At 45.2% G+C, this 19,659-nt stretch overlaps 1 protein-coding gene across 6 annotated transcripts in view; it reads right to left on the bottom strand.

Moving 5' to 3' along the window:
• The window catches only part of tmem104 (transmembrane protein 104), an 88,752-nt gene that overhangs the window by 21,531 nt on the left and 47,562 nt on the right, over nt 1-19,659 (bottom strand). For 3 of the 6 annotated variants that reach the window (XM_052032652.1, XM_052032654.1, XM_052032653.1), the window contains exons 7-9: nt 13,356-13,406; nt 5,885-5,984; nt 823-922 (exon numbers count right to left, since the gene is read on the bottom strand). In XM_052032652.1, coding sequence (XP_051888612.1) covers nt 823-922; nt 5,885-5,984; nt 13,356-13,406 — 251 coding nt within the window. The remainder of the gene's footprint in view (nt 1-822; nt 923-5,884; nt 5,985-13,355; nt 13,407-19,659) is intronic. The other 3 variants (XM_052032656.1, XM_052032655.1, XM_052032657.1) reach the window with 1 other exon arrangement.

The following is a 19,659-nucleotide window of genomic DNA, read 5'->3' as shown; positions in this document are numbered from 1 at the left end:
AACTAATTCTGGTGCAGGATAAACAAGGAACACAAATTTAGAAGTAGACCTGGAGTGTTCAGGAGTACAATTGGGAAATACTCCTTCGCACAAGGGCAGCAGAAATTCATAGCTCCCTCGAGGTTTGGGATAACAGGGACTTTCAGGACAGAGGGAAGTAGATCTGCAACTGTTAGAGAGGATACAGAGGGAAAAATAAATACAGCTGAGGTGCGATTCGGCCACGGTCTAATTAAATGACAGCACTGCCGAAGGGGCGGAATTGTGTTCTTGGGAGACAGAGGGGGGGTTTGTTAAAAATCCACACAGATCGTAGAATTGACATAGCACAGATTCTCAAACGCTAGCTTTACTATGGTTCAACTTCTCTAACACTACCAATCCCCTTCAGTCTGCATGACCAAAGTCACTCTGTCTGCATCCTCTGATGCAGTTAATCTAAATAGAGAATCCCTTCCAACTGACGTATGAAAACCCATGTGTTTGGTAAATAGTAAGATTTGTGTGCCAGATCTCAGGATTCCATTATCAGTCGTCAACAGGGTTTAAAAATATCTGGAAGGGATGTATTAGAAGATGAAGTGCTCTGTGTACTTTCTAAATGTGAACAGATGTTGCCCTCGGTACACAGCAGAGATAGCGAAATATTTAATCCGACAGAATTATGATTACACACAATCAGAATACCCAAAGTTTCTTACAGTTTCTTCAACTTATCCATCAGTTTAGAAAGATATTTCACTGGTGCCATTAATACCACTATTACTACGAGAGGCCTGTGAGTGATCACTTTCAAAGTTGTGTCAAAGCTCGCTCACTCACCAAGAAGATCCTGTAGGCATCGATGCGTCTAATTGATCCCCAGCATGGGTCTGTATCGTTGGGCTTTACTTTGCTGACAGCACTGCATGACTGATTACCACTGAGGGGAAAGGTAAGCAGTGAGTTGTTGCCCCATTGTTACCACATAGTCAAAAAAACATTCCCACTTATGATTCAATATACAGAAAAATTATTCAAATGTAACATTATCTTCACAACAACACTGTCTGCTTGAAATTCATAGACACCAGTATCACACGGCAGCCTTGCCTCAAAATGTTGGAGCAATCCTGCTCAAGTTTTTAAACAATGCAACTGTTAAGAATGTCACAAGTTGAAAATTCATTGTAAAGTGACAGTTTCATTGAGTGCAGGTTGCAACAACGATGGGGACCGACACACTCTGAACATTCAGGCCGAGCTCCAACGGTGTGCAGGGCGAGAACGATAATCCCGATGGGCAGGGCAACGTTACTCGCCACCTGCCGCCTGGATGTGTAAATTCACAAAGAGTCAGGAGCTGCTGATAGTTTGAGAAACTTACTCTGCAAAACCGTAATCAACTCACCTGGTTTCTAACTGGGGCCTGCTCCACTTAAACCCTACGTTACCCTACTGGAGGCAGAAAAGAAAACTTGGAAATGTAGTGCACCAGAAGAAATGTGGGAGCCTCCAATTTAAATAAAGAATGATTTGAATATTGACTCTACACCACCACAAAGTCCCCCCACTTCCTCCTCCCCACCCCACCCAAAATCCTTGGCTGACAATAACTTGCCCCTCCAATTCTAACACATTCAATGTATTTTCACAATCGGTTGAGTTGGGAGCTAGGAGGGGGGAATGGCAAGAAAATCTCAGATTTTCCCTGCTCTTTAAGAACACGAGATTTCACTAATGTTTGAAATAATTGGTCAAGTCAGGCAAGAGATTAAATGCAGGCTAGAACGTCACAACAGCCATAGGTAGTCTTCGGAGAAATGAATAGGTTGCATTGGTGGGAAGAAGCTTTTCACATCACTGTGCTTTTCAAGTGCTGTAATAGTTTAAGCCTACAGAATGTGAATGCTCCAGCAGTGGAGGACAATTCTGCCAGTGTAAACTACAACGAAACTCAGAAGCAGTTACGTGACCAGGGTTATCCTGCATGCTAAACAGGCAACTCAAGGGGAAATGGGTGCAGTTCAAAATGTGCTCATTGACATGGCTGAATCAGTAGTGGGCCCAAGGGAAAGAGCTCAGGATTGGTCTGATGAGAAGAACAAGGACACCTTCAAGCTCTTCAGCAACACACAGAGATCTTACAGTTCTGCCTTAAAGTAAACTGAGCAGGCTCCAATTACGTTGATGAAAACACAGGACAAGTGGAGGAAGAGAAAAGCTGGAAAAGTCCAGCAGCAGGCAACACACGTTGACGCTCTCAGTACAACCTGATACCCAAACCTGGAGACTCAAGAGACTGCAGACGCTGGAATCCGGAGCAACACACAAGATGCTGGAGGAACTCAAGTGCGTCAGACAGCATCTATGGAGGGAAATGGACAGTCGACATTTCGGGTCAAGACCCTTCATCTGGACGGAAAGGTAGAGGGGAGGTGGCCGGTATAAAGAGGTGGAGGGAAGGGGTGGAGCAAGAGCTGGCAGGTGATAGGTGGATCCAGGTGAGGCGGGTGATTGGCAGATGGGGGGGGGGGGGGAGGGTGGAAGTAGCGAGAGGTGACCGGTGGAGGTGACAGGTGGAGGTGACAAAAGGCTGCAGATGATGGAAGCTGATTGGGCAGGAAGGTGAAGCATGGAATCGTGAGGGAGGTGGGGAGAACAGATGGAAACAGTGGAGGAGGGGAAAGAAACAGGGTGACAGGGGCTGGGGTGAACGCAGGAAGAACGGGATAGATCAGGAGAGAGAAAAAGGGAGAGGGAGAGCAGTTTACTGAAAGTTGCAGAATTCAACGTTTGTGCCGTCAGGTTGTAGACGACCCAGGCGGAATACGAGGTAACGTTCCTCTAGTCTGTGTTTAGCCTCACCCTGCCAGTGGCGGAGGCCGAGGACAGACGTGTCGGTGTGAGGATGGGGAGGTGAATTATAATGGCTGGCCACCAGGAGTTCCAGAAGGCCACGGTGGATGGAGTGCAGGTGCTCGGCAAAGCGGTTGCCCTGTCTGCGCCTGATCTCACCAATGCAGAGGAGGCCACGTCAGAAGCAGTGAATGCAATAAATATGCAAATCCTCCAACCTCATTCATTGCTGAGCAGCTGCATTCCACCCACCATGGTCGCCAGGAGCAGCAAACCCGACAGAAAACCCCAGTGCCCTGCGCCTCCTCTGTACAACAGCAAAATATTACCTCACATCCTGCTGAACAATTATTGCAAACATAGCCAAGGAGAAATTTTCATAAAAGCATTACGGTTCTGCACCATCACAGCATGGGAGGCAAGACTTTTGTTATCGGGCAGCCCAAGGGAAATGATCTAGAGCAGACCATGGACCTGTGTGTACACTTCAGTTATCACCGACTTCAATGCAGTTGGTGGGGGGGGGGGGGGGGGGGGGGGGGGGGGGGGGGGGGTGGTGCGGGTGGGCAGGGGACAGTACTTTGTAAGTTTGGCTCTCCAAGAAAGTTCACACCAAATCAGTCCATTCTGTGACTGGTAATGTGCATACACATGGTGATCCTTCTGAATTCTCATTTTTACTGTTTGTTCTTCAGAGAAAATATTCCATCGTAGAGCAGCACAGAGCAAGTTATTGGTGAAACAGTTACGCTTGTACTGTATCTAGGTTTCACGGTTACATGTTTCTGGCATTGGGCAAATTTACAAACTGAAGTGATTTGGACTTGGGCTGCGAGTTCTGTGCCTGATGCATTACAGTGCAACTGGGCAAGGCTGGCAATACATCTGTCGCTGAATTTGAATGACCCAAAGCCTTTTAATTGATGATTTCATTTACATTTTTTCTAATATACACGAGTATGAGCTCCAACTGGGACGTTCACAAATACTATAGAAACGATCCCAACCTGTAAACCAAAAACAGGCAGCTCCTTACAACAGAAACTAATCAATGTCTTCCTTCCAACTGAAATTTCACCTTTGTTATAAATCATAACTTTACAATTTTATTTGGTCAAGGGTTGTGTCAATGGAGTGAGAAGACACAGAGAAGCAGCAGTTTCTTGGTAGTAACATGTTCCTTTCCCGGAGGCAAGGTATTGCTTTTCAGTTACATTTAAAAATCCCTTTTGCATTAATGTCACTCGATGAACGACAATCTTACAGACTTGCCAAGATCACTCTCTGGTCCAAACTATTTAGCATGCAGGTAAGGGGTTGCAAGTCGACAGATAGTGTCATGGCCAATTTCAAAACAGGCCTTCTTGCCAAGCACGAAAGGACTGTGCAGGGCTAGATAGGTGGATTATCACAAACACTGCTCACTACCCTCAGATGAAGCCACCTCACTTTTGGCCAGAACTCCTGTTAATCAAAATCTCAGATAAAAGCATTCAAGACATGAAGACATGAAAACTTTTCAGTTTCTTACATACAGACATTGACCAATGGCATATAAACTTCTAATTCTAAGATTCCACTAGGGTGTATAGTGTGCCCGTTCTCCCTCATCTATTTGCTGCCTCCCATTCACTTGATCGACATGCCCAGGCACAGCTTTGCTAACAGCACCCAGCTCCATCTCTGTGCACCAAATTAACAGGGTGAAATTCACTGACAGGTAAAGGTTTCCTCAGATTCCTCGGTAGTGTAGCAGTTAGCACGACACTATTATCGGGGTTCGATTCCCGTCGCTGTCTGTAAGGAGTTTGCACGTTCTCCTATGTCTGTGTGGGTTTCCTCCGGGTGCTCCGGTTTCCGCCCACATTGCAAAGATGTACGGGTAGGTTAATTTGGGTTTAAAATGGGCGGCGCGGACTCATTGGGCCGGAAGGGCCTGTTACCACGCTGTAAATAAAATTTAAAAAAGACCAAAGCCATCATTTTCATTTCTCTGCCACCAAAAATCCTCCACTCAGACTGGCAGAATTTCAAACCCAACATCTCTTCATTTACCAAGACCACATACTACTGTCTCGTCCACCTCCACTGCAGGCAGAAGCTTTGTTTATATTCGATTCACTGTACATCAGGCACACAGTGCCACCCTTTCTGTTACAGAAAACAAGTTTTGTTTGCCCATTGCTGCCATTCTCATTGACCTGCACTTGCCCCACATCTCACGATAAAATCCTCACACCTAAAATCCTCAAAGTCCAATTCACACTCTTACATAATCCCACCCCAGCCTACTCCATTGCCCAGCTTCAAGTCCTCCAACTCTGCATTCCTTTCACTTCAGCCAACAGTACCAGTGACAGTAATTGGCTTGACCCCACACTCCAAGCACAAAATCTTGCAACATCTATCAAAGCAACAAGGTTTTTGACCGTGCATCCCAACCCCAAGCATTAATTTCCTCTTTGTAAAGTATCTTAGAATATTTTCAGGTGTTATATAGGGCACAAAATCAAATGTACGTAGCCATCCTTGCTGCTTATATTTGCTTCAGTCCAATCAAAACTCCAATGTGAACACGCCCTGCACTTTTTTTTTGCATTCCTTTGACATCCTATTCATAGCCTGTAGGGCAAGTATTGGACCAGAGGAGACAAAGCTCTGCCAATGCACAGTGCAGCAAGGCAACAGCTCACACTAGAGCCAAGCTGATCAAGTGATTCTTCAGTTCTATAATTGCATGGGTTAATGATGCATACCTACATTATGAAAATTATTCCTTTATTGTGATAAATATATTACAAAGTACAATGAATACAAATAATTCTTCTCTGCAGTGCCAATCAGTACTTGAGGTGCTTGTGGTACCGGACAGAGACAGCTTGACAAGCACTATTCTGCTTTCTTCCATAATCAATTTTCCTTTGTCGTGCTTTTAAAATAACTGCATAAACCTTCCACCAATCTTATGATGAATAGTTAAGGGGTCAGCAACAATCTCAATGACATTGAAGCTAAGTGAAGGGCAAGAGCATCAACAAACACTCACCAGACAACTTCTGTGAGGGAATATGGGACAGCGGCTGCGTAGATAGCCAGGTCCCCATAGAGGTAGATTATGATGCAGATGTAGAACATGTTGACTCCCACTGTGCGAGAAGAAACAAAACAAATTAAAAATCCTGCAAACCATATGCGTTTGTAAATCTTTGTGCAAAAACAGATGCTCTTCTCTGCTACCAACTTTATTTCCAATCACTGGCATTTGATATTTGAGAGGTGACTGCCAAGTCCGACCGGAGCACCAATATGTCCCTTGCCTTTATGTTCATTTAAAAGATTAGCTACCATAGGAACTGTCAGAAGTGAGTCAGTCACTTCCCTCTAATGATGCCTACATTTGATTTAGTAAATTACTAAAATACTAATTTTCAGAATGTGACATATTCAAATGTAATTCAAAATACTGTACATCACAGATACACAGCAGCTCCCCTGTCTGAGAGATTACTAATGTGGAAACATTGCTGTAATAAATTAACAGAAGCCATGTGTCCCAGGTTCAACCACCAATCTGTGCAGAAATAACCGACCGCAGCCAGTAGAATGGTTCTGCACAACAGGTCGTCAGAGTCCTAGAGTGAAAAGAAAATACAACCTGTGTTCCTGCTCAGCTGCTCGTTGAAACACCGCTAGAAAATGGACACGGCAAATTTCACACACATTTGACTGGGATAGAATCAAGCTCAGCCAGAAAGAGCTTTCAAATTCTACACCACATGAATTTGGCAGGATCCTTAAAATGGGATCCAGTAACATTCCCCGGAGAGACATTGAAAAACCGAAGTCAAAGACCCAAATCCCAAGCCAATGCAATTGTCCAAATTCTCAAGCACCCTTACTAACATAGTGCCTTGCCTCCCCACTTCACCTTCTACCCCAACACCTACGTTGGGTGTAACTGGTGGTTGAAACTGAAGGACACAGGAGCAGGATAGAGCAAACACAGCTTCTATTCCCTGTTACAGGGAAAGTTCACCATTTAGGACATACACAGATCCGGGTTTGCAACTGCACTTCAGCAGCAATTGGGCACAAGGACTACGGTAGAGATATGCCACAACTTTTATCCAGCTATTAGGATCTCTTCACATCTCAGTCTAGTTACTGAATATTTAGAAGACAACAGAAGGATCTTTTCTACAGCCAGCATGGACCACAGGAGACAGTACAGTAGGAACTCTGTGTGATCACACTGTGGCAGCTGAACACCCAAATCTGTGCCATAGCTTTCTCGTGATGTCGTTGCTGCGACCACCCACAAGGATACGTGGCAGACATGGCTGGCAGCCTTTGGCACCAGGAAGACTGAGCAACTTCTTCCACAGTGGACAGCTGGAAGCCCCCAAATTACTTCCACATCAAGCCAGTGGGTCAGGAAGCAACAAAATGAGGTCCCCTGCTAGACCATGAGTGTGACAAGAGGCAGCTCCGCTTGGGGACAGATCCCACAGGTTGCTGGAACCTGCTGGATGTTCACGAAAGAACCTTCCACCAAACAGAAATAACAGACCGCCGTTAGAGGCCTGTAGTGTGTAATGATGTTTGGTGTAACCTACTTTCTCTCAGCTCTCTCCAGTGTGGTAAAGGAGAAAAACTGGACCAACGTTTCTCTCTTATAACTGAGAACTTCAAACTATACCCAATCATTTGCTCCTTTACCCCGAACCATCCAACTCCACTGCAAACAGTGCAGGCAGGGCCTCCCCTCTGGTCCAGGGATTTTATGAAGCAGATCTCAGGAATTTTGATACATGAAAAGGTGGTTCAAGGTGCTCAGATTGATGCCTAGACAGAAAGAGACCATTTGATGCATTTACAGGAGACACCAAATTAAAACTTACACTATGCTTAAAAAAAAAACTGTTATTGCTAGAAATCAAACAAAAACAGAAAATCCTAGAAATACTCAGCAGGCTGGGCAGTATCCGTAGAAAGAGAGAGAAAGCAAGTTAATATTTCAGGCGGATGGTCTTTCACTAGTTCTGATGAAAGGTCACGTACCTGACGCATTGCTTTCCCTCTTCCCACTGACGCGGCCTGAGCTGCCAGTTATATCCAGCCCCATGTCCCCAAACCACACACCTGGCACCCTTCCCTATGCCCCGTGTCCACACACCCACTCCTGTTGCTTGAGGCGTAGGGGTATGGAGCCCTGCCTTGTGTTGAAGACAAATGGTTAAGGTAGAGGAAGGTGAGAGCCACCACTCACCTAGACTTCCCTAGTCCTAATCTCCATCCAGCAGCTGCCCCCAAAATCACCATAATTGACACCTGCGTAGAGACTCTTGGCTTCTTGGCCAAGAATAACCAGGACTGCATTGCTGACAATGACCAGATAGAGAAGCTAACTAACCACAAAAGGCGACCCTCCTTAAGACACTCCACCATTCTTCAAGGAAAAACAGAGCTGCAGACACCTGAAGCAGAGGTCCACTTGAAAACCCACGACCTAAAGGACAGATAGTGTGTAGGACCCGCAGTAATTCACTGACAGTACGAGATCAGTGATGAATGACAAGGTCATCTACAGCCCAAATACCCAAGGCCCTATCTTAAAGAGCCAAGAATGGAGAGAACTTACCAAGGACAGAGAAACAACCAAAGAAACACTGAACATCTCAACTGCAACTCTGCCGTTAATACGAGTGCCCTTGACTCCATCTCACTGCAGCCTATTTAGTCCAGTGTTGCTGTATCCCAACAAGCTGGTGTAAAAGCTACATCCTGACTTTAAGAAATGGTCTTGGGGACAGAGAGCAACTCTGCTGAAGTTTTAAAACTTGTAGTGAAGAGCTTCAATCACAAAGTCACAATGTTCATTGTCACATCAAGAGGAGGATATACCAGGGGACCTCAGATGTCCAAACTGTAGTCATTTTCAAAAGAGAAGTCTGACTGGTAACTGCAGAAAGGTCTCCCTGTTATAGGGAAGGTCTTCACTAGTAATCTCCTCAATGGCCTCTTCCCCATAGCTGAAGAGCTGCTTCCAATCCATCAAGTACAGTAGACATGTTCTTAACCACATGAAACTCCAGTAGAAATGCAGGGAGCAGCACCAGCCACCATACACGGCCCTCTTCGACCTCCCTAAAGCATTTGACTCCATTAGTCAGGAATTTCAGCGCGCAAAATTTATCTCCATCTTCAATTTGCTTCATGATGGCAGGCAAGCCATGATTCTAACTGACAAGCCCACAACAAAGTCTCCCTCAGCAGACTGTTGTCCAGATAGTTTCTCAGTCTTTCTCACCATAATGCTGTACCTCACCTCCACAGAACTTCTCCCAGGAGTGGAGCTAATTTTCAGAACTAATGGGGAACTATTTAACTTACCGCAAATACATTACAGAACCAAGGCCACCCCAACCTCAGTAGTTGAGCTGCATAATGCAGATGTTGCTGGCATTTGGATGCACTCTAAGGTCAAGCTCTTGGCTATCAGTGACTTGTTCACTGGAGCATAGGAAGATGGGCCATACATTCAACACCTGCAAGACCAAGGCCCTCCACCAAATGGCTGCACTGTACACCACTGCCCTCTCATGATAAAGATTCATGGCATGATCTTGGAAAGTACACCATGTCACACGTGTCCCAGCCACCCTCAGTGAAGGCAGACATTGATGATGAAATTCACCATCATCTTCAATGTAGCAGCACTGCCTTTGGTCAATAGCTATAAGGAGAAGTTGGACAAACTTGGATTGTTTTCTCTGGAGCGTTGAAGATTGAAGGGCAACCCGAAAGTATATTAAATTATGAAAAGGCATAGGTAGGATAGACAGTCAGAGTCTTTCCCCCCAGGGCGGAAATGTCAAATACTAAAGGGCATGGGTTTAAAGAGGACGAAGTTTTTTTTCTTAACAACACAGAAAGTGGTAGGTGCCTGGAACATGCTGCTAGGGAGCAGATATGATAGCATTGTTCCTGTTTTATGTTCTAACGGTATTGAGAACCCTGAATCCACACATCAGGAGGACACACAAGCCCAGTGTAATTTCACAAAATAAAATGCACCTCCTCACAAACTACTCACCCACTCATTCCACCAGATATCTCAGCCCATCAGCAAAAGAGTGTGGTTTCCACCATGGCTTCATCAGTCACCTCGGAACGGGAGTGAAAGCAAGGCGCCCTTGATCCCAGGGACTGCCTGTCAAGCCAACTGCCAGCATTCTCTTACTTCAAATTTCCAACAACAGTTGTGTTCTGTATCTCAGTTTCAACACATTTTTTCTTCACTGTTCTAATTCATCTCCCTCCACTCGCACCTCAAGACAGATCAACTGCAATTAACAAGCCGTCACCACCCCATCACAGCCAGCGTGAACACCATCTGTGTTATTCACTCTCGGTCTCAACTCTATCACCGACGTTCCCCTTGCTCTCTCCACACTCTTCCCTTCGCTGCAACTGAAAGTATGTGCGCTTTCTAACTTTTCCTTGTTGTGATGAAAGGTCATCGACTTGAAATGTTAACTGTTGCTCTCCACAGATGCTGCCTGACCCGCTGAGTATTTACAGCATTTGGTTCTTCTGATCCCCAACATATGCAGTTTTTGTCATTAGGAAACATGGTCAAATGTAGTTGATGCAGGGAGCCAGCCATGAACAAATTAACAGGCTTCAGTGGTTTCATCAACCTCCTCTAGACATTACATTGGCAACACTGTGCCATTCTGCATGAGGAAGGAGGCAGAGGAAACAGAGGATACAGAAGGCTTCTTATAATCACCAAGACCTGGATCTTGCAGACAGCATCACCACTGTTTATTAAACTTTCAGCTTATAGACTTATTACATAGCTAATTGATGGTCAGCATGGACTTGGTGGACCGAATGGCCTGTTTCTGTTCTCTATGACCCCATCAGACATCCTTTTTCACATGGCACCTTCTGTTGGGAATCTGTCCTGCAGGACAAGCAACAGCAAATCCCATCTATCAATCAGACTGCAGAATTCTCATCAACACTCAGCCCTGAGTACCCTTCTCAGTTTTCTGGTGCTGATGAAGGATCATTGACGGACACTGCCTGATCTGCTGATTCCTTCCAACATTTTCTGGTTTTGTTTCAGAGTTTTAGCATCTTCAGACCTTTGCTCCAATTTAGTGGCAAACTTTACTTACTGAAGGTGGTGGTGGTGAACTCCCACCTTGAAGTCTGCAGTCAGCCTTGTGGAGAGACTCCCACAGTGCAAGGAAGTTCCAGGATTTTCCCCAGCAATGAAGATGAAATGGCAATGTATATCTTCTGGAAGTATGTACAAGGGGAGAAGAACTTGGAGGAGGTTCAATATGCCTGCCATCCACTTCTGGTCAGGTGCGAGCACTCAGGGGTTTCTGCCCTTGCTTCTGAAAGTCATAAAGTACACACCATATGACTTTTGAGAAAAATAATTCTCCTTCTTTTCTTAACCCAGCATGGAAGTGGTTGAGCACACTAACCTCCTACAATACTTCTCCAAAGTCATCCAGTCACATCTACCAAGTCCTGGCAAAGGACATCCAATGACCTCTCACCGGACCCACAGAGTTACATCCAGTTTCTCCCCAGGATGCTTCCTTTCTTTCATCATGCTGTCTATCTAAAAACACGATGCCAGTTTTCACATGGATGCTAACTACACTGGCTCTACCTCACCACCACCCCCTCAACCTCTACACCATCTCCCATTTGTAAAGCAGTTGTCCCAGCGCCTGATGCCGCACGAGCAGGATGCTCCTCCAACCAGACATGGAAAGGTTGGTGCCACCACCTTCAATCTCCTTTCCTTTGTCTCAAGCTACGCGCTCTGTTCCATAATTGTCTAAACTGAATATCCCCATTCTCAAACCATGGCTGGAAACGAACACCCTGCCTGTGGTTTTGGTGGAGTCATGGCCCATGGTGGCCTTCAAGAGGGAATTGGATAAATAAATGGCGAGGAAAAATTTGCAAGGCTACGAAGGGGAGTGGGTGGTGTAACTAATGAGTTAGTCTGGTACAGAGCTAGTGAAGGCAAAGTGCGTTGAATGGCCTCCTCCTGGGGACAAGTGGAGCACATTCTATCTGACTCCTGACTTGTACATTTTGGGGAGCCAGCTGATAAATCACACATATCAGAACACCAAGTGTCTGAACATCTATTGCAGATAGTACAGTTAAGTTCCTGATCAATGGCGATTCTCGAAACTGTTGCTAGGACATTTGGTGATTATTATGACTTTGAATGTCAACAAAAGGTGGTTAGCCTCTTTGCTGGAGATGGTCACTGCCTGCCACTTATGAGATGTGATTGCTACTTACCACTTATCAGCTGAAGTCTGAATTTATCCAGACCTTACTGCCTGCAGCTAGAGGCTGCTTCATTTTCTCAGGAGATCTGACTGGATTTGAACACAGCAGCAAAAGTCACCACTTTTTACATTATGCAGGAGGTTGATATTGGACTAGGTCACGATTGTGAGCAACTCCTGCAGGCTTGGACTGAGACAACTGAACACCACCACCCCCCCCCCCCCCCCCCCCCACCACAACCTGAGCACTCAGGCTTACTCCAGCTAGTGAAGAGCTTCCCTCTCCATCATCATCAAATTTACTTGGCTCCTTGCTGCCACACTCACTAAATACTGAATTGATGTCAAGGGCAGCTATTTTCACCTCATCTGCATCACTCAGTTCTTTTACCCACGTTGGACCTAGGAAGTAATAAAGTCCAAACTGTCTTGTGAGAATAAAATTAATCAACGGTGACCAGATCATAGGTAAATGCCACTAAATAAAACAGTCTAAACACTCTCCATCATTTTGCTGATGATTGAGTGCAAGGTGTTGGGACAGTAATTGGCCAGAGTGGAACTGTCCTGCTCTGTAGCAGGCAGGACCTATTCAGGCAACTTACCACATTTTTTTCCATTCATTGATTAACTAAGCTGTTCCCTGATTTTGACAATGAAAAAAATAGATTTCCAGATCAGGATGATGTGGAAAAGGGAAGGAAACACACTAATGGTAGAGCCCCCATGTACCTGCTCACCTTGTTCTAGAGTTGAGTTGGGAAGAGCTGTCAGAGAAAGCACTGACGAGTTGTTGCAGTCAGTTCTGTAAATGATACATAATGTAGCCCCAGTGAGTGTTTAAGATGATTGATGGGCTGCCAATCAAGTGAGCTTCCATTTCTGCAGTTATACTCCTTCAGAAATAGCACGGTCACAAAATTCTCAATAGGTGCCTCAAGCTGAAGGTCCAAAGCAGCAGAAAGGAACTTCTGACAAAGTCACAGCTTCCTCTCCGCCATCTGGGAAGATGATAGCATGACAGGCATCACAGTTGTGACCATCTTCTCCAAAGGAAACAAACTGCAGAGAGATCTCCCAAGGGGAGATCACAGGGAAAGTTATCACCAGGGTCCTCCTCAACCACCTGCTGCTGGTGATGGAACAGCTGCTCCCCAAATCGCAGAATGGATTCCATACCTCTGGTGACACGGTAGGCACGATCTTCACCACGCGACAACTTCAAGAGAACTGCAGGCAACAGAATTAACCAGTATGAATGGCCTTTCACCTCATTGATGCCTTTGATTCTGTCAATCATGAGGGACCGTGGAGTTTCCTTTCCTGTCCTTAAATTCCGTTTCTAACCTCAGTCACAGATGCAGTACGGAAACGACCCTTGTATACAGATTCAGAGAGTGGGCTTCAGAGAGTCACAGAGCGATATAGCTGGAAACTGGCCCTTCAGCCCTGAGTTCACGCCAACCATCAACCACCCATTTACACTACATTAATCTCATTTTTTATATCCTCCCCACATTTTCTTCAACTCCCCCAGATTCTACCACTGACCTACACACCAAGGGCAATCTACAGCAGCCAATTACCCTACCAACCCACACATCTTTGGGATGTGGAGGAAACCCACGTGGTCACAGGGAGAACATTCCAACTCCACACAGACAGCACCCGAGGTCAGTATTGGATACTGGTCTCCGGTGCTGAGAGGTAGTGGCTCTGCTAGCTGTGCCAGTGTGCCACCCAACATTGACATATTCACCAGAGCGAGAGAGCACGGGCACTGCACTTACCTGAAGACAATGGCCACTCTACCAACCTGCACCCCTCCCCCCCCAAACAATGAGAGCACATGAAGAGACCCTGGAGAGCTGGACTATTTTCTGTATCTCATGAGCCACGTCTCAGCAAAAGGTAGATATTGATGAATGAAATTCAGCCCCACTTCTAGTGCGTCAACATGGCCTGAGGAAAAGTACGTTCCACGATCTGCTGGAGTCCATATCCAAACAAAAAAGCCATGGTCCATCAGGCTGGAGTGATCCATGCCCTCCTGTACACAAAGATATGGACAACCAACAGAAGGCACCAAACAGTCTCTGCAAAATCCTCTGTATCTACTGGCAAGATTAGCAAACCAATATTAGTATCCTCTCCCAGACGAAGTTGAGAAGGCTGCAATGTGCCCAGACAGATGAGATGTTCTTCCTCAAGCTTGAGTTGGACCTCATTGTAACAGCAGGCCACAGTTCAAGGTGGTGGCAGACACTTCAGAGGCACCTGTATAGAAAGTCTCATCATCAGGGCATGTACAATGAGAAACTGGGATAATGGAATAGAGTGCTTACAGGGGGCAGTGTGGGATGAATAGTCGTCAAGATGGCTGTGGGAGCCAGTAAGCTTGTAATGGATGCTAGCCTACCTCCTCTCTCATGTTCTCACTCTCTCATTACTCCCATTTACTCATTGACCAGATAACCTTGTTTACAGCTTAGCCCCATGGTCCAAGCTTTGAACCTTGGTTTTACCCTCAGAGTCATCCTCTACCCTTCCTGCAGCTTAATGGGCTTCTTTAACCCCTTTCCCGGTTCTGATGAAGGGTCTCGGACCTGAAATGTTGTATCGTTTCCCTCCCATTGGCCTGACCCGCTGAATATTTCCAGCATTTTCCGTTTGTAATTCACTGCTTTCAATTGTTTTTCATATGATAGAGTGCATCAACTTAGCTAAAGACTAACACAATGATGAGATCAGGAGGCCACGATGGATTATCCACTCAGCATCAATGACTGGAGATGGTGACAAAGGCTGCAGCCTTACCTTTTGCACCCAGATGCCACTCAGGACGATCATGGGGCTTCCCCACACCGTGTTAGAACTGCAGAGTCTTGGTCTGACCAGTGCTTGTGGGACTTGCTAATGGTGTGCTGCCTTTACTCTCACATTTGGTCTTCTGCTGTAGCTTCACCAAAATGGCCTCTGGTATCCTCTCTACATTCTTCATTGAAGTAGGGTTGCAGGGCATAAACAGCTTGAGGATAATATCAGAGTTAGGCTATAGACCGTGTTGCAACAGATTTCCATTACTGGCAAAGGTACACAGTGATTTATTCACAGAAACAGTTGTACAGCACAGAAACAGGCCCTTTGGTCCAACTCGTCCATGCTAACTGCAATGCCATCCTACGCTAATCCCATTTGCCCACATTAGGCCCATATCCCACTATTCCTTTCCTATCCAAGTACCTGTCCAAATGCCTTTTAAACCATGTAACTGTATCTGCCTCTACCACCTCTAGACAACCACCACCCTCTGTGTGAGAAACCAGCCCCTCAGATCTTTAAATTTCTTCCCTCTCACTGTAAACCTCTAGCTTTGAACTACCCCCCCCCCCCCCCCCCCCCCCCCCCCCCCCACTTTCACCCTGACTAGGAAAAAGACTCCATTCTACCCCATCTATGCCCTTCAATTTTATAAACCCTCACAAGCTTCCTCTCAGCCTCTACGTTCCAGTGAGAATAAACCCAGCCTATACAATCTCGCCTTATAACCACAGCCCTGCACTCTAGGCAACATCCTGGTGAATCTCTTCTGCACTGTCTCTATTGCTACCACATCCTTCCTGACCAGCACTGTACACAATACTCCAAGTGCAGCCTAACCAATGTTTTGTACAGCTGTAACATGACGTCCCAACTCTGGTACACAATGCCTCCAAGGTCTCTCTGTACATCAACACTAAGGTCCCTGCCATATGCTGAATATATTAACGTATTTGATATCTCAAAATGCATTACTTCACACTTGTGTAGTTTAATTCCATCTGCTACTGCTCTGCCCAACTTTCCATTTATGTCCCAATATATCTTTAGACCACCTTCTTGACTATCTACTATTCTAATTTTTGTGTCATAAGCCAATTTACTAATCAATCCACCTACATTCTCAGAGGTCATATATAAATATATGACAAACAACAATGGTCCCCTTTTGTATCCCCCCTCATGCCTGAAACTCTATACTCTGAAACATTGAGCTGCCAGTCCTGCCCTTCCCTCAGCCACATTTCTCTGAATGCAACAATATCATAAAACCATGTGCTCGTCCACCTTACCCAAGGCTCCTTGCATTACAATAAATGCCGTTAAACCTACCAGCCCTCTTGTGATTCCCTACCAGTCTGTCTGCTCTACCCATAGGTCTTGCCTGTTCTATTTTCTCCACACGATTCTAACTCCACACCTGCTGCACTGTCTATCTGGGTCCCATCCCCTGCCTCACTAGTTTAAACCATCCCAGATAGCGCTAGCAAACCTCCCTGCAAGGATGGAGACAGTCCTGGTGCAGGGTTTTGACCCAAAACATTGACAATTCCTCCCCACCGCCCCCAAGATGCTGCTCGACCCGCTGAGTTCCTCCAGTAGATTGTTTGATGCCCCCTGCAAAGATAGTGGCCCTCGTCCAGTTTACAGTTGCCTAGTTTTGAACTAAAAGATCAGAGTTGAATCTACCGCACAGTAATCATTCCGCAAAATAGAATGAGAAACACCCTCAGATTTGGTCCCCAGTTGGACCGTCCAAATCTGTTATAGAAAAAAAACCTGGAGAACAGAACGAAAACCAGTTTCCTGATTTCCACTGCACTTGTACAAACTCCAGAGTGGACACTGATTTACTTCCCTATGAAGAGGGAATCTGCAAATCTAGGCTGAAATGACTGTTGCTTTCTATGCAACAGGTATGCTGCTTTGATTACACATCAGTAGATGATTTCCTAAGAATACAAAGCCACTGCATACAAGCACAATGCACGTTAATATTATTTATTAATTAAATAAAATTAAATAATGCTTTGAAGCCTTTCAAATTATAGCACTTCAGTAAACATTTCTTCTTAATTTGCTCATTTAAATAAATGCATGCAAATTATGGCAATTACATAACCTTTATAAGAATCAGATTTACCCATTGGCAAGACCAAGAAATGTTACACCAACCTTGTGGGTCATCAATTATGACATAAAAATTCTGAACCTTAACCAGTTGCTTACTGAAATCTTCACTTTGATAAAGAACAGGTTCACAGTTCCACGTCTAAATTTATAGTGCAATGCTAAATTTCTTAACTACCTTTCATTCTGGTTACATTTTAAGCCCTATTACTAATGTCTTCTGTAGCTGACATTCCAGTTCCAAGACATTGCTTATTCCAAAGGGATTTTCAATCAAGCATTTAAATCTTCTCAGGTTGTTCTCTTAGAGGACGCACAGAAGTGAGAAACAGCAGGTAGGTCATTATAAAAACGGCCGTTGTTTAGCCTTACAGTTGATTAATCTCTCATTAGTACAAATTCCCCATACACCCTGTAATGTTGTTAACACAAATGAATTGACAAGCTCTGCAAAATGAAGGTCAGATTCAAACATTCAAGGACAAGTTACAAACCTACCAAATTAAAGAATTTAAAACAGAATCTCGTTATGCGTATGGCATAATAACTCTCTCCATACAAGGATTCAAATTAATTTATACGAGGAGCAAGCCACAGGGCAAAACCAGTTTTAATAACAGGGCTGGGTGGGACACAAAATGAAGTGACGTAGAGGACGAATCAACCAGCACAGGGAAGGCAGGCACAAAGATGTTGTGCACTGAGAACAAACTCTCTCAAGAGTTTGATCAGTCTGGACATGGAACATCATGTTGCAGCTGTACAAGATGTTGGTAAGGCCACATCTGGAGTACTGTGTCCAGTTCTGGTTGCCCTGCTAGAGGATGGATGTCATTAAACTGGAAGGGGTGCAAAAAAAGATTTATGAGAGTGTTACCAGGACTGGAGGGTTTGAGTAATAAGGAGAAGCTAGATAGGCTAAGAGTTTTTCCCCTAGAGCATAGAGGCTGAGGGGTGACCTTAGAGGTTTATAAAGTCATGATGGACATAGATAGTGTGAATAGTCACAGTCCTTTATCCAGGGCAGGGAAATCCACAACTAGAGGGCATAGGTTTACGGTGAGGGGGAAAAAATTTAAAAAGGGACCCAAGGGGTTACTTCCCCCCCCCCCCAACACAGAGGGTGGTGGGTATACGGAATGAGCTGCCAGAAGAAGTGGTGGAGGCAGGTACAATTACGACATTTAAAAGACATTTGGACAGGTACATGGATGGAAAAGGTTTAGAGGGATATGGGCCAAATGGGACTAGCTCAGTTAGACAACTTGGCATAAAGCCCCCTGCCTTCAGGGCAAATAAGTTGTGCCTTCCTGAGCTGTTTTAGTTCTTCCTGTGCTGCACTACTTTCACTTTTCTTCCAGTTTTCTTCAAGTCATAGTCATACAGCATGGACGAGTTGGGCCGAAGGGCCTGCTTTCCATGCTGTACAACTATGACTCAAAGAAAGCTGGAAGAAAAGTGAAAAAAGTGCACAAAGAACAAAAACAGCTCAGGAAGGCACAAGCTACTTGCCCTGAAGGCAGGGGGCTTTATGCAACAAAGATGCAATGACACCTTTAAGGTGCACTTATTCAGAAACTGATGGGGGACAAGTGTGAAAAAAACCAAGCCCCATCTGATAAATGTAATCTTCAGATATCCTTGGAAACTGAGAAACATTTCCCATTGGTGAATGGCATGCAAATTGGAGCACATATTTCCCTCTTCCGCAGACCTGCTTGTAGGTCCCACCTGCTGGATTCTGCTGGAAACTAACAGCATCTCTCAACATAGGTGCCACTAAATTTCAGGAAACCCAAGTGATTCAAATGGAGAGGGAGGAGTCTCAGACTTACTAGCTAACCTTGGTGTTCCACTTCTGGGCTGCACTTGCCCACTGGCCTTCACCTGGATTCCAGCAGCAAAGCTGGATCTTGTGAATTCCCTCGCAATTACCCTATGGGTTCAATCTGGCACAGACAGGTCCAGCAAGCCATGAACGTCAATGGGGAATATTGGGATGAGGGAGGACAGGGAATTAGGTTTTTTTTTCTTTAAATTATATTGTGTCAATTGTGTGTATTACAGTGGTTTTAGTAATTTTTAAATATATTAACAAATATTTACAGCCCCGAATGTGGAAACCTGAAAAAAAACCTGGGCAGTTTTAACCAAAGCTGGGTTCAGGCTTTGCCACCTGTAGATGGATATCTAGAGGGGCACTTTAGCCTTCTGAGAAGCTCTATTCCACCAGTTGTGGCTCTGTTGCTGCTCAGACTCGACGGCCTTCTGGATTTGGCTACATTCAGGCAGTGGGAACATGGAGGATGTGCCCACAGCAAAATCTGGTCTATTAGGCACTCCTGCCACCATGCCTGCCTGCCAATGAGACACCTCACAGCTTGGAAGGCTAACGTACACTGTTCAAGGCTTCATGCATGGTTCCAACCCCTCCATTGTTATGTGAAAATGCTGCACATGACAATTCTGTGCCTGATTTCACAGATACGTGGCAGCCATTTACTGGGTTTATTAGTTCTGCCTCCTTCAAGGC

Source organism: Pristis pectinata, chromosome 18, assembly GCF_009764475.1.
Source record: "Pristis pectinata isolate sPriPec2 chromosome 18, sPriPec2.1.pri, whole genome shotgun sequence".
In the NCBI taxonomy this organism is placed as follows: domain Eukaryota; kingdom Metazoa; phylum Chordata; class Chondrichthyes; order Rhinopristiformes; family Pristidae; genus Pristis; species Pristis pectinata.
The sequence above is the reverse complement of the archived record's forward strand: the minus strand, read 5'-3'. Positions and strand labels throughout refer to the sequence as shown.